The sequence below is a fragment of the Rhagoletis zephyria genome, unplaced genomic scaffold (assembly GCF_001687245.7).
Source record: "Rhagoletis zephyria isolate East Lansing unplaced genomic scaffold, Rhagoletis_zephyria_1.1 Rzeph_scaffold_00075, whole genome shotgun sequence".
Taxonomy (NCBI): Eukaryota; Metazoa; Arthropoda; class Insecta; order Diptera; family Tephritidae; genus Rhagoletis; species Rhagoletis zephyria.
In genome coordinates, this window is record NW_016157159.1 from 493,418 (window position 1) to 509,121 (window position 15,704).

Below are 15,704 nucleotides of genomic sequence, written 5' to 3' on the forward strand. Positions count from 1 at the left end.
TTGGAAAAGGCAGAACAGACTTCGCGGTTTTTGTTAGCGATGATGTCGATGTCATCGGCATAAGCCAGCAATTGCACGCTCTTATAGTAAATTGTTATTGAGCGGTTCAGTTCTGCAGCTCTTATTATCTTCTCCAACGTGGTGGTATTGCTCAACGTCATTTTACACAGCCGTATGAGTTTTGAGGGGATGCCAAATTCAGACATAGCGGCGTATAGGCAACTCCTTTTAGTGCTGTCAAAAGCGGCTTTAAAGTCGACAAATAGGTGGTGAGTGTCGATCCTTTTCTCGCGGGTCTTTTCCAAGATTTGGCGTATTGTGAATACCTGGTCTATGGTGGATTTGCCAGGTCTAAAGCCACACTGATAAGGCCCAATCAGTTCATTGACGGTGGGCTTCAGTCTTTCACACAATACGCTCGATAAGACCTTGTAACCTATGCTTAGAAGGCTGATCCCGCGGTAGTTGGCGCGAATGGTGGGGTCACCTTTCTTGTGGATTGGGCAGAGCACACTTAAATTCCAGTCGTCGGGCATGCGTTCATCTGACCATATTTTGCAAAAGAGTTGATGCATGCACCTTATCAACTCCTCGCCGCCGTACTTGAATAGCTCAGCTGGCAGGCTGTCAGCTCCAGCGGCTTTGTTGTTTTTCAGCCGCGTTATTGCTATACGTACCTCGTCATAGTCAGGCGGTGGAACGTCGACTCCGTCATCATCGGAACACAAAGGAATCAAAGGAGCACACACGTTTATAAATAAACATGTACACAACACATATACAAAAACGGCACTCAAGTACACAATACATTGACAAAAACGGTACTAGACTGTCTCGCTTTGATTTCGGAATGCTTACACATTGAGAAGTTAGCTTACTGCCAATATAGAAGTATTACATATATGATGTGTAAGCATTCCGAAATCAAAGCGAGACGGTCTAGTACAGTTTTTCTCAACGTATTGTGTACTTGAGTGCCGTTTTTGTATATGTGTTGTGTACATGTTTATTTATAAACGTATGTGTTCCTTTTCTTTCGTACGTGTTTATTGATATATCTGTACTGTAGTGTTTTCGGACGGTACTAGCTCTTACTGCCAATATAGGAGTATTACATATATGCAAATATGCATATAAGAAGAAAGGGGGTTTAATCGCCTTTACAACGATACAAATTTTTATAAAATCGGTTAGTAATTTTTTTGTTTAAAATATTTTTTTTATACCAAAAAAAAATATTTTTTCATTTAAATTTGTTTTGTCGCAAATTTTTATATACGAAGTATACAAGCATGCATATCGCAAGAAAGGGGGTTAAATCACCCTTACAACGATATGAATTTTTTAAAAATCAGTTAAAAATTTTCTGAAATATTAAGTTTTTAATTTTTCAAAGATCTGACCTTTGACCCGTTATAGCACCTGTAATATAAGTTCTCACAAAAAAATTTATATACCATATAAATAAGAGCAAAAGGCGGACCACGTCTCTATTTTTAATTTTTTGCTTTTTATAATAATAATAGTAATTGATTGGCGCTTACACATATGTTAGTGTTTGGCCGAGCTTCTCCTCAGACTTGTGGCGTGCGCCTTGATTTTGTCACACAATACGGAGGGACCTACAGTTTTACACCGACTCCGAACGGCGATTATGTTTTTATGAGAAGCTATTTTTCATGGCAGAAATACACTCGGAGGTTTGCCTTTGCCTGCCGAGGGACGACCGCTGTAAAGAAAAAACCTATTCTTTATATATTTTTTACGATGTTGCTTTGACCAGGGCTTGAACCCAGGTGCTGATGAGTGAAGGCGCGCACTGCTTTTTTTGTTTTTTTTTGCTTTTTACATGCAATAATTAAAAGTAATTTTTTGCCAAAGGTCCAATTTCGAACTTCGAAGGCCCATATCTCGATTTCAGATTTGGTCCTATACCCAGCCGAGTGCTGGACAGTGTTATTTTAATGATAAAAGTGGTGGTTAACTTGTAATTAATGATTATTAGGATTTTAACAAGTTATCATTAATAATAAAAATTATTTATGGGAGTAATAACTACATTTTAACTTTTCTCGCTCTTTGGTAACGCCATTAAAACCTACATAAAAACAAAATTCCCACTAAACTATTTTCGGATTTGTCTTTTCTTTAGTTCATTTGGTGCTAATTATACAAATACATCGAAATATTTTAAATTAAATGTACGTATGAATTTATCTCCACTCTTAGTGTCTATTACCCCACTGTGCGGCGTCTCCAAACACAGAAGTAAACACTTTCTGCAGCTTACCCCATTACTTTCATTAATAACACCGTGCGATAGTAAATTTTACACAAATCTACGTATTCCCAAAACAATGGGCAAAATATAGTAAAGCTGCGTTATTGATTTATCTCTGTGACGTAAAATTTGTTTTTGAAAGGAATTTGAAATATAAAAAATATGATTAATTAATTTTTTTTTAATTCAGTGTTGAATGACAATGACAATCAAATAAAAGAGAAAATTCTGTAAAATTAAAAAATATCAATCTATGTTATTGTGGCTTATTAACATTTAATTTTAATATTTTTATTGAGCTTTGTACCACGATTATTTTCTTAGGAAAAATGGAAAAAGCAACAAAGTCTAAGCAGTAGAAGTTACAGCAACTATTTCGGAGATCACCACATCTCATCAGACTTATTTTTTCTAGACTTCAGCAGGGATCGAACCCACGTCATCGTATGCAAAGTCAGAAGCGTTAACGACTGAGCTATGCACACCCCGTAAACTTGTGTTGCTAATTCATTTTCCTTATTCAACCTACTGCTATCACGTGCAGCTGATGTGCCGCTATTTAAACTTGACTTGTTGTCAATTCTATACGTGCATTTGCTTTCTTGTATAGTTTCAGGCAAGTCTTTCCAAAACTATATACATATGTATTAGCGTGGGCCGAAAATCCGCTTTTTTAGAATTTTGATTGGTAATAGCAAAAATATGGTTCATTATTGTGGAGTATTCGGTACCCACTAACTGATCTGCTCTTAGTTACTCTTACGTTCTCTTTAACATTGTATAAATGATATACTTTGTAACCTATGTACCCATGTACAAACATGAAACGAGGCAATAAAGCAGTCTTGAAACAGAACTGGTGTACACTACATGGTGGCAGCGGCGTAAAGAGCTTACGCAAATAATAAAATAATGAAAAAAATATAAATAAAAAGCGTGACCTATCTAGCTACATTAATTTCTATAGTAATAGGAAATTGCTACGAATTTAAAGATGCCGGATTCCGACCAATCCATGCCGGCCGTAACACCGGGAAGCAGCAGCTTTACAGTGCGTTCTCCAGACCCATCTACTTTCAGTAACCCTGCGGAATGGCCTAGATGGCAGCGACGGTTTGAGAGATTTAGAATACCGTCTAAACTCGAAAAAGCTTCGGAAAAGGAGCAAATAAACACGCTGATTTACTTAATGGGGGACCAGGCGGATAATATTTTCTTATCTTTTCCCTTATCACCAGCAAGCAAAGAAAAATATTCTGAGGTAATGCGAGCCTTTACCAATCATTTTGTCGTCAAAACCAACGTCATCTATGAGCGGGCTAAATTTAACCTTCGAAGCCAGCTTGAAGGTGAGCTTATAGAAGACTTCATTACTGATTTGTACATACTTTCCGAAAACTGTAACTACGGTACCCTGCGCGATGAAATGATTCGCGACAAGATTGTTGTTGGAGTACGTGACCGCCGCTTGTCCGAAAAACTGCATTTATTGACCGATTTGACATTGGAAAAAGCTATCACCGAAGTAAGACAGCATCAAGCAGTGAGAAAACAACAGGTAGATCTCACCAACTCTTCTATACATAGACTCGGCGCAGAGTCAAACATACAAAATAAGAGAAAAAATAACATAGGATGTATGAAGCCGCAGAGCAAATGCATTTGGGGAGGCTCTCACCAAATACATGTTCAGCAGAACAACTGTCCGGCTAAGGGGAAGAAGTGTAACAAATGTCACAAATTGAATCACTTCGCAAGTGTATGTAGGTCAAACGGAACGAAGAATAAATCAACAATCAACCAAATGAACACCTCCCTTCATGATTTAACTTCGGTTAAAAATGAATTTTTGGGAATGCTCTCTGTGAATAGCATTAGCGAGCTCCACACTTGGCAAGTGGGAATACATGTAAATCAAGTTAACCTTAATTTCATGATAGACTCCGGTTCGCCAATTGACGATATTTCATACGAAACTTACACAAATAAGTTCTCTAAGACAAAGCTACACATGTCCGACAAAGGGATTTCGGGACCGGACGGAAAAACTCTACTTGTAAAGGGAATGTTTTAAGCAGCCATGAAATTTCAGCAAATTGAAATAAAAAGCAACATTTATGTCATCCAAGGGCTGCAGAAACATTTGCTAAGCTTGGATACGAGCATGAGGTTACAGTTGGTTACAAAAAATGCAATTGCATACATAAACGGCGAAGAGCGTACACAGGTAGAATCGCTAAAATCCACTGTTGATATAGAGAAAGAGTTTCCATCTCTTTTCAATGGGCTCGGTTGTTTGAAAGACTTCGAATGTAACATCAAACTAAAAAATGATGTGATGCCTTTTCAGATCTTTACATCACGTAGAGTACCCGTAGCTATTCGCGATGCTTTGAAGTCGAAACTAGACGAAATGCTTAAGATCAAGGTAATAAAAGAAGTAGACGAGCCCACACATTGGTGTTCCCCAATGGTAATTACTACCAAAAGTAATGGGGATATTCGACTGTGCGTCGACCTAACCAAGCTAAATGCAGACATTGAGAGGGAAATACATTCAATGCCGGTAGCCGACCATACTTTAGCACAACTAGCAGGCGCAAAACTTTTCTCCAAATTGGACGCCAACTCGGGTTTTTGGCAAGTAAAATTAAACGCGGCATCACAGTTATTTACAACGTTTTTAACCCCGTTTGGTAGGTACTGTTTTTTGAGAATGCCTTTTGGCATTTCTTCGGCCCCGGATATTTACCAAAAACGAATGCAATTTATACTGCGCGGCATCAAGGGGGCAGTGTGCCAAATGGATGATATTCTAGTGTTCGGAGAATGGCGCTACATTGAACAAGGATAAGTGCGAAAACGGCACTAGTTCCCTGAAGTTTTTGGGACATGTCGTCGACGCGCGGGGAATTCGTCCAAACAGTTCAAGGATAGCGGCCATCGAGAAATATCCAACACCAACAACGGTTACTGAGGTAAGAAGGTTCCTTGGAATGGTCAATTTCGTTGGTTCGTTCCACACTTGTCAGATTTGACGCAAGCGCTCAATGAGCTACTACGAAGCACGACAGAATTCCAATGGGGAAGCAGCCAAGAAATATCCTTTCGACAGCTGAAAGAGATGCTTATCCAAACACCGGTCCTCAAGCTCTTCGATCCGTCCCACAAAACTATTCTTTCCACCGACGCATCATCCTACGGCCTGGGAGCAGTTTTGCTACAAATCTACGAAGGGGACATACTGCGTCCAATAGCGTATGCGTCAAGATCACTTTCGCTGACAGAACGAGGCTATGCACAGATAGAGAAGGAGGCGTTAGGGGTTTCCTGGGCGGCAGTGGTAAAATCTCCAGAACTACTCACGGGAATCAAGTTCAGCATAGAGATCGACCACAAGCCTTTAATAGTCATATTTACGTCGAAAAATTTGGACGAGTTCACACCAAGACTACAAAGATTCAGACTGCGTATGATGAAATACCAATACGAAATCTATTACACAGCGTAAAAATTCTTAGTAGCGGCAGATGCACTGTCACGTCATCCAATCGAAGAAGAGGTAGAAGCGGGCGAAGGTTGCCTTGAAGAGGACGCTAGAACATATGTAAACAACGTAATGGCAGTCCGCCCATTACCCATGGTAAATTAAATATTTATGAATGTGCTCAAAAGAGAGATACAATTTTGCAAAAAGTCGCAAAGTATTGTTTAAATGGTTGGCAGGACCGATACCGAATCGAAGCACAGATTCGTCCATACTACAACGAGAAACACTGTCTATCAGTAAACAACGAATTGCTTATGCACGGCTGTCGCGTTGTAGCTCCTGCGGAGCTTCGCCATGAAGTCTTAGAGAAGATACACGCCGGTTACTTAGGAATTGTCAAATGTAAGACTAGGGCTAAACAATCTGTTTGGTGGCCAGGCTGTGGAAAAGATATCGAAAACCATATAAGAAAATGCTCCATTTGCATTCAAAATACCACGCCGCACCATGAAAGCTTGATTAGCACCTAGACACCGGAGCGTCCTTGCCAAATCGTAGGGATCGACTTATTTTTCCACAATTCAAGCTGCTACATAATCGTCAGTGACTATTTCTCGCGATATCCAGAAATAGCCAAACTTGAAAACCAAACTACGAGCTGCGTCATTAACCATCTCAAATCAATTTTTTGTAGGCATGGCATACCTGAGATCGTCAGATCGGATAACGGACCACAGTTCCAGCGTGTCAATCAATCAGCCTTTGCGACGTTCGCCAGACAATGGGGGTTTCAACACATAACTTCATCCCCACGCTACCCGCAAAGCAATGGCTTCATTGAGTCTTCTGTAACTGTAAAGTCCTTGTTGAAGAAGAATAAGGACCCATATCTAGCGCTGATGGAGTATCGAGCAACACCATTAGCAAACGGCTTTTCACCAGCAGAGATGTTAATGGGCAGAAAGATCCGCACTACTCTACCTGTAACGCAGCAGCAATTGGTGCCAAATTACGACCTTGAAACGCCAGTAGAAAATGACAGGGCGCTGAAAATCAAGCAACCCGCCAATTATGATAAGCGGCACGGGGTTACTCATCGAGAACTATTTCAAGTGGGAGATGTTGTGTGGATTCGTAACTTAAGCATGTGGGGTCGCATCAAACAACGAGCAGAAACACCACGCTCTTACATATATCGTTAACACCAGCAATGGAGATTTTCGCAGAACCTCATTCCATCTCGTGCCTGCCAGGCGAAAACATGTTCCATACGAGCCTGGGGAGGTAAGAGATATCATTGAGACAACAACAAAAGGTAATTCAGAAGGTTCTGAAACCGAAAATCTCAGCACTAATGCAGCAGGTGCGCCTACAACGACATCACCATCTACTATCCCGAGATATGTAACTATGACAAAAACGGGTCGCATAATTAAACATTAGGGTGGGCCGAAAGTACCAAACTTCGAAAACTTTAAATGGCCCAGTGATAAAAAGTTGCCTTGGGAGAAGAGAAATTGAGAGCAAAAAGAATTTTTGAAATCGGTTAATATTTGACCCTCGCGCATTGGAGTAAAAATATCGATTTTTGACCAGTTTGCACAAAATTTTTAAAACTTGTTATACATGAGTCACGAAAATTAAAAACAGTTATTTGATCGTGTGAACACATAAAACATGTTAGCATACATGTATATATGGATTGCCATTTAACTTTAAATACAACTTTACGATTCTTCTACAAGAGCAGAATTATTTTTCTTGGAATGCCAACCAAGTCATTATAATAAAAATATAGATTTTATTACATCAATAACTGCATATCAGAAAAACACTATTAATACTTAGGAGAGATTCATTTATTTTAACGATACTTTATTTGTTGTTAAAACGAGAGGTTTCAGCTTTATAACTACTTTTTTATTTCAGTGAGCAACTATATCAGTGTTTTGACTTTTTTCATTTTGCGTTATAGTACAGGTATTCATGTCAATAAAAGATGGAAGCCTCGAAGAACCGTATTAGCATGAAAACATTTTTCTGTCCGATTTTTGGTACTCCAAAGGATTTACCTACTTCTCAACTTCCTACATATAAAGAAGTCGTGAATTGTTTCTTTGAAGAACGTTTTAACCTGGCTTCTGTGGTAGATTATAGCACAGTCTGCTTTTCTACCGTAACAAATGTAGTTGCACAAAAAATTGTGTCAATTTATAATCTTGCTTCCATTCCCACTATTAGCGAAAAAAAAAATATCAGAAAAAATAAAATTATACCACGATTCGAACTACAATTTAAGAAAATCTTACAACAGAGATAAAGAAAAACAAAATTATAAAAGCAGACTTGAAAAGTTTCAAAAGGAAGCTGAAAAACTTTTCGACGTAGCATCCTGCAAGTGTAAAATGGAATTGAATTGTGTTTGTGGGAAAACTATGCAAACTTGCAATTGTTCAACTTCTATTAACTCCTGTTGTGATAAATCATATAAAATACCACTTCCTAATATAAAATTTGTATATGAACAAAGAAATGGTAGACATTGGAAAATTGGTTCAGTTGACAAACAAGAATCAAAAAAACTTAATAAAAGATTTATTAGAAAAGAGCAAGAACATTCTCGATTAAAAAGAGGGATATCAGAATATTCACGTAAATTTCATGCCATTAACCTAGACAAAGTAATCTTAGATGACAGTTCCTTTCAAGCGTGCAAAAAAGATACTCAGCGGCACAATATAGAATCGAAAGACGACGATGAAGACGAAAATTGTATTCCGTCAAAGAAATATAGGTCATTATCAGGTAAACAGATGAGAATTAAACTTCAGTCGACTGCATTAGTAAGTGATAGGTATGGAGTTTCTGACAGGGCAACAGCAGCAATTACTTCAAGTGTTTTACAAGATTTTAACCTTATTAATCAATCTGACAAGTCACTAGTTATTGACAAAAATAAAATAAGACGAGAAAAGACCAGATTGAGATCTAGTTTACAGAATAATGTTCTTATTCTCCGAGGATTATATTTTGATGGCAGAAATGATAATACTCTAACTATTGAAAAAATGCACTCAAAAAACTTTCGCAGAGTGATTAAAGAAGAACACATTTCATTGATTCAACAACCAGGGTCTAACTACATTAGTCATGTTGCCCCGAGCTCAAATTCCGGGAAAAACATTACTGATAATATCATTCTTCATTTAAAAGAATTGAAAANAGGTAGTTGCACAAAAAATTGTGTCAATTTATAATCTTGCTTCCCTTCCCACTATTAGCGAAAAAAAAATATCAGAAATAATAAAATTATACCACGATTCGTACTGCAATTTAAGAAAATCTTACAACATAGATAAAGAAAAACAAAATTATAATAGCAGACTTGAAGATCCAGGACCTTTATGTCATTCTCGGTGGCTGACAACTGCAAATCGAATTCTGAGATTATATGTATCAACTGTGAATCCTTCCAATGAACTCAAAGAGATAGTCAAGTTCATACTTAAGTGTTACATGCCCATATGGTTTGCATTAAAAAAAGATAGTTCTTTTACAGACGGACCAAAGCACGTATTCAAAGCTATTGAAACATCCAGGTACTTAACAGAAAATCTTCTCCAAATTGTAGATCCTGTTATCCAACGCAACGCGTTCTTTGTTCATCCTGAGAACATACTCTTAGCAATGTCAATGGACAAAGCAAAAAATATTAGAAAACTTGGTCTAAAAAAAATCATTGAGGCTCGAAAATCGCCTGCGAATAAAAAAAAGGTAGTTCGAGATTTTTTTGTTCCAAAAATTAACTTTGATTCGACAAATTATTCAGAAATGGTCGCCTGGGACTCCACTGAATTATCTTCTCCACCTCTTCTGCGCCATGTTTCAACTGAATATATCGCATCACTCCTAGAATCGGGGTCTGTTCCCAATTGGGATATTAGGGACTTGCCCTGCCACACTCAATCAGTTGAGCGTTGCGTTAAATTAGTAACGGAGTCAGCAGAACATGTTGTTGGCTATAAAAATAGGGATGGTTTCATTCGAACTACGTTGCTATCCAGAGAAATTATGCCATCCTTTACAAACAAGGCACACTTCAACGCGAAGATTTAATAAATCGGTAAGTGACAATAACTAGAGGGTCGTATTTGGCTCTTCTTGGTTGGTTGGTTGGGAAGGGCGTGGGTGGAACTCTAGTTGCAGCTACCTTCTCGTGGTGAGTTCTGAGGCGAGTTAGATATGCTGCTCGTGCCAAGAGCTGCATATAAAAACCATTTTATATGACATAATACATATGTTAAAATATAGGTACATACAAAACGATATCAAATAAACAGTGGCGTGCTGGCCGTATGGGAAATTGGGAAATTCCCAGGGCGGCAGCTTGTCAGGGGCGGCAAAAAATTTATTAAAAATATGTAGAAAACTTCCGATTAATTTTTTTTTAATTTTGTCAACTTAAAAAAAGCATGTAAGAATCAAACATGCAAAATATGTTATGTGAACAAAGTGCGCTCGGGTATAAAAATTAAAAAATGGGGCGGCGCTAAGGAAATTCCCAATTCCAAATTTAAACCCAGCACGCCTTTGCATATAATGTGTTGAAATATTACTCCTAGAGGTTTAAAATAAAGCATAAGCAATTGTAAAAAAAATTTTGGAAAAGCATCAAAATTTAAAAAAAAATTCTAAATTGTGATCCCCATGCGCGAGGGTCAAATATTAAAGAATTTCAAAATTTCTTTTTGCTCTCAATTTCTCTTTCCCTTAGGCAAATTTTTATCACTGGGCCGTTAAAGGTTTTGAAATTGTGGAACTTTCAGCCCACCCTATTAAACATCCCGATAGGCATAATACATAAGAAAATATCTTAGGTTAATAACTATATCTGGAGTAATAATGCAATCTGTAAAGGTATTATGCAAAAGCATAAAACACTTTCTTATCTTTACCTTTTTCTCATAGTCGAACTAATTTGAATTATCTTTATGTATATTACTAAGTTCCAGCAGCTTCTTGCTTAAAAGGGGAGATGTGGAGTATTCGGTACACACTAACTGCTCTGCTCTTAGTTACTCTTACGTTCTCTTTAACATGTGAATAAGTGATTTACTTTGTAACCTATGTACCCATGTACAAACATGAAACGAAGCAATAAAGCAGTATTGAAACAGAACTGGTGTACACTACAATTATGCTCTAAAAAAATTTGTGTGAAAGATGAAAATTTTTGGTGAATATCGTAGGCTCGTCCAAGTCCATCAAAGTTCAATGTGCTCAAAAAATAAAAAGTAATAAATAAATTAATTAACATTTACTAAAACTGCAATTATCTTCGAAAGTATTAGTCCTACATAATTTGGTATATGGACCATTTTTGAAGAGAACCGAAATAAGCTAAGAAAATTTTTTTTTACCACTTCAACTTTGATGGACTTGGGCGAGCCTAAGATATTGACCAAAAATTTTCATCTTTCACACACATTTTTTTAGAGCATAATGAGCCATATTTTTGCTATAACCCACCAAAATTCTAATTCCCTGCTGAAGTCTAGAAAAAAATAAGTCTGATGAGGAGATGTCGTGATCTCCGAAATAGCTGCTATAACTTCCACCGGTAAGACTTTGTTGCTTTTTCCATTTTTACTAATAAAATAATCGTGGTACAAAGCTCAAAAAATATTACAAATAAAAACTATTAAATTATTATTTTGGTGCATAAGGACGAATGGGTATTGAAAATCGTTGCATCCCACAAGTTGAATGAAATAAAAAAGCGTAGCAAATATAGGATAAAGCGCAGTGGGGTACCAAATATTAAAATTTTGGAAAAATCGTAACAAATTTACTACGATCGTAGCAAAGTGCCAACGCTGCGACCATTAAAATAATATTTGCGTTCCAGATGCTCACGATGTTCACGATTTGCATTTTTTTTTTTTACAGGAAAGCGTTCCAGGTGCCAAAAACCCGGTACGTCAAAGCACTTTTGTGAGAGTAACTTACACTCTCTCTCAGTCAGAAGTTTTAGGTTAGTGATAGGCAGGGTTGCATTTGTAAACAAAAACAGAACGCAGTGAAAGAAAAGAACCTTACATTTGTTAAAAAATTTAAGTAGTTACAGGAAAATTGGTTTTCGCCCTCGCTCCTCTCTTTCAAGAGAGTAATTTAGTTATTTGACAGTTTTTCAGGTTTCTACACGAAGTTATCTGAAATGCAACTAATTTTTAGAGGTGAGCATTTTTACACATAAACGCGAAAAACTACACCAGGGCATATACATTTTGTAGCCTTTGATTTGTTGTGCTCAACGAAAAACCGTTATTAATTAAAAAGTTACGCATTGGTTACCCGTTATCTCAATACGATTTTTAGAAATATTAAGTAGCACGTTGTCTTTTAACATAGGATTCTTCTTTTTAAGAACTAAAGAAATATATTTTATACCCACAAATGAAAAATATGTACCGCTCACCGACTATCAAAAGAAAAGTCACGATTTTTACAAAATACGCGAAATTCAGTTACAGTGGCGAGTATTTTTTTTTCTCGAAGCTGGCACATCTGTTTAATATCTGTGTTTTTATCCCTCAGAACCTACAAATGAATGCCTGAGAACCCCGAGCTTTAGGTCAGATCGCAGAAGATTTCCTGATTTTCTCTACTTTAGCAATGACTAATTAGGCATTTAAACCGTTGGTTTTATTATGAATAACTATTTACTGAATTTACACATATAAGTAATATTAACGAAGCTATAGAAACCGCACTTAACAGTGCAGCTGCTTTGTGGCGGCAACAGTGTGCCAGTACGCAAAATGTCCCCATCTCAAAATATTTCCCCATGTTCATAATCAAATTTACCAATATACATTTATAAAAGTTATAAATCAGATTTTCTTAGTATGGAATATAATTAAGAGTGTACTTACTTTTGCTTGTCCAGTAAATGCATTTTTCATTTCAATCTTCTTGCACTAAAATTATTGCTGCCATTATATAAATAAAAGGAGATATCTACCATAAATTGCAACACAATACAGCGCGATGAACAAGTTCCTCCCAACAGAAACATACTCGGTGTTAGAAAGGGGTAGAAGATCTTAACTTGTTGATTCATATTCGATGTGCAAGCTGAACTCTTGACCCTAAAGTAATTTCTGTTAAGCCTATAAGTGTAATTTATTAGAAAAACATGCTGCTGGAAGCTGCATAGCGACACAGGAGATGTTATATTGCGCCTTTGGAGTTGTTTTCGTCACATGCCATGCATTTTTCACTCAGTGTCTGTTTCAGCGCACAGCTTTGGAAGGGTGAGAATATGGTTGCTAGTTTAAAAGGGTTTGATAAGACATCACATAGAATTTAATTAAATAAGCCTTCATTTCTTGGTTTTAACTGCCTGTCCCTAGCTTGGCTGCGATCATATTTGCAGCATACGTTGCGAAAAAACAATTGATGGCGTCTTCTCTAGGCCGTTTACTGAGTCGTCTGAGATTCCTCAAGAAAGTATCTTAGGTCCGATACTCTTTGTTTGTTATACAATGATTTTAGTAGCTGTTTCATTTCATTTATTTATTTCGAAGATTTTGTAATTAGTGCAATACCATATGAAATCTTTTATAGTACAAAAAACAATAGTTACCCTGTAGTCAAATGTACTAGTTGTAAACCACCTCACAACTAGTATGACCCGCATGCCCAACTAGTCAGCCAACTATGTTTTTTCCATGCAATCAACTGGTATTTTTAACATGGGGATGTCCTACGAGATGGCAATTGTCAGATTTCGGTCAGAAATATACCAGTCTTATACTAGTTCAAAATATACCGAAAAATACTAGTCCAATTATAGACCGGAATCACTACTTTGGAAGTCAAAAATGAAATAAATTCATAAATATACAATAAAAACCTTTGATTAAGTACACTTTAATATATTACACATTTTTATTTAGCAGCTTTAGATTTGTCAATAATAAGTGTGTAATTTTTTGAGTATTAATTAAAAGGGAAAATAGATAAATTTAAGTGTATTTTTCATTAAATGTTATTAAAAGTAAAAGCTTTCAGGTACAATAAATACTATATTTTTTATCTTTTTTAATAATACTAAATATGCAATAGAAACCCTTTTAGTTAAAAATAAAATAAATACTTTAGTTCATTTTCTAGTAAACTTAAATAAAAATAAAAGTTTTCATTAAATTAAATTAAATTCATTAGCTTTCAGTCCTTTCTTTTTAAAATTTTAATTTATGAGTTAGGAAATATTCTTAATTTTTGTCTATAGTTTGGCTTGTTGGTTTAAAATTGAAATTAATCAAACAATTATATTAATCGTAATTTAAAAAAATTTAAAAATAATTGAAAATGATTAAAAATAACAAAATAATCCTGCAATTAAAATTAGTGAATAAATTAACAGTTTTTAACTAATTGTTATTCATTAAAAAGGTGCTCTTATTGGTATTTAATCATTAAACGGTTATCCAAAAAAAACATGCTTTAATTAATAATCATTATGATTACTAATCATTATTTAACAGGTCTGGTATAAATGAATATGTACTCGCTTTAATGGTTTACAATATACCCAAATAAAAGTTTTAATATTTTGTGTACTTTGTATTAAACTCTTGAAGTCAAGCACCAAAAAACTTTTTTTTTGTACTTGGTACAAGTCTGGTAATTTTTGACCTAGTTCGGTTTCAGTCAGGATATTCTAGTTGTAAACTAATATTTTTCCTGACTAGTTTGGGGTTTCACTGCAGGGTACTCACTACAGCCATACATGTAAATGTGCTTTCAAATGTTGAGTTTGAATCAACATCATAGCGCGCGATTAGTGCATTCCCTGCAGCAAAATTTAGGGACAGTCTGGCAAAGCGCTAGTTCCGCCCTACAAATTTCAGAACTGTCTCTGAACTCCTGAAAAAGGGTTGCAGAGTTGGACGGTTGAAACTCACATGTTGCTAGTTGCGCTGTCATCAATGTTACTCATCCTGGTCATGAGAAAGCTGACAAAAGATGCACAAATGTAATATACTATATTTTTTCGATTTTCTTAGACCCTAAAAGTAATAACAAACTGTTTTCGTTTATTTAATATGTAATTCTCTACATAGTTTATGGGGCAACTGCTCAAATATTTCCAAAAAAGTCGTTATTGGTACATTAATGTCATTTTTATACATATCTACGTACGTATGTATAAAATACGAATAAAATCATATAAACCGTGTTTTAAAACTTTATACAAAACAAAGTTAAATTTAACGATTTTTCGTCAAAATGTTTGACCTTTTAATCAGATGTAAAAAAATTTGCAAAAGTGGTAAACAATCTCACTTTGAAATGGGAGTGCTATTCATATGAACGATAATGTACATACGTAAATGTATCACTAAGCCCCCGAAATGTGTAGTTATGCATTGATTTTTTTTTAATTTCCAATGTTCTTCATTTTCAATATTTTTCGTTTAGTTTTTATTTAAGTACTATGTCTCATACTCCATAAACCATTTACATTCAAATTCCTAACTGTGCTGCAAACTTATAGAACTCTAAAAACTGTCTTCAAAATTTCAAATTTTTAATCAGATATTTTTTATAAATATTTCGAGTATTCTGTTTTGTAGCCCATAAAATTTTAGTGTAGTAAAGTGTAATCTTGCATCTTAAACGAAAATATTTAAATAGGAGAATGCCTTCAAGAGCGTGCGTAAAAAGAGTTATAAAAAATCAGCGCGATTAATTATACTAAAATTTAATGGGCTATAGAACTGCATACTTATAAACTCTGATTTAAAATATTGAAGTTTTTATAACAGTTTCTAGAATTCTACTAAATTTCCAACACAGTTAGAAACGTGAATTTATTTGTTTATGTTATAATACTTATGAGCCATCCTTAAATAAAAAATTTAC

At 35.7% G+C, this 15,704-nt stretch overlaps 1 protein-coding gene across 1 annotated transcript in view; it reads right to left on the bottom strand.

Moving 5' to 3' along the window:
- The window catches only part of LOC108372723 (probable serine/threonine-protein kinase fnkE), a 151,788-nt gene extending 139,044 nt beyond the window's left edge, over positions 1 to 12,744 (bottom strand). Inside the window, exon 1 of the mRNA XM_017628476.1 lies at positions 12,707 to 12,744. Coding sequence (XP_017483965.1) covers positions 12,707 to 12,729 — 23 coding nt within the window. The 5' untranslated portion in view covers positions 12,730 to 12,744. The remainder of the gene's footprint in view (positions 1 to 12,706) is intronic.
- Between the last annotated feature and the right edge of the window lie 2,960 nt (positions 12,745 to 15,704).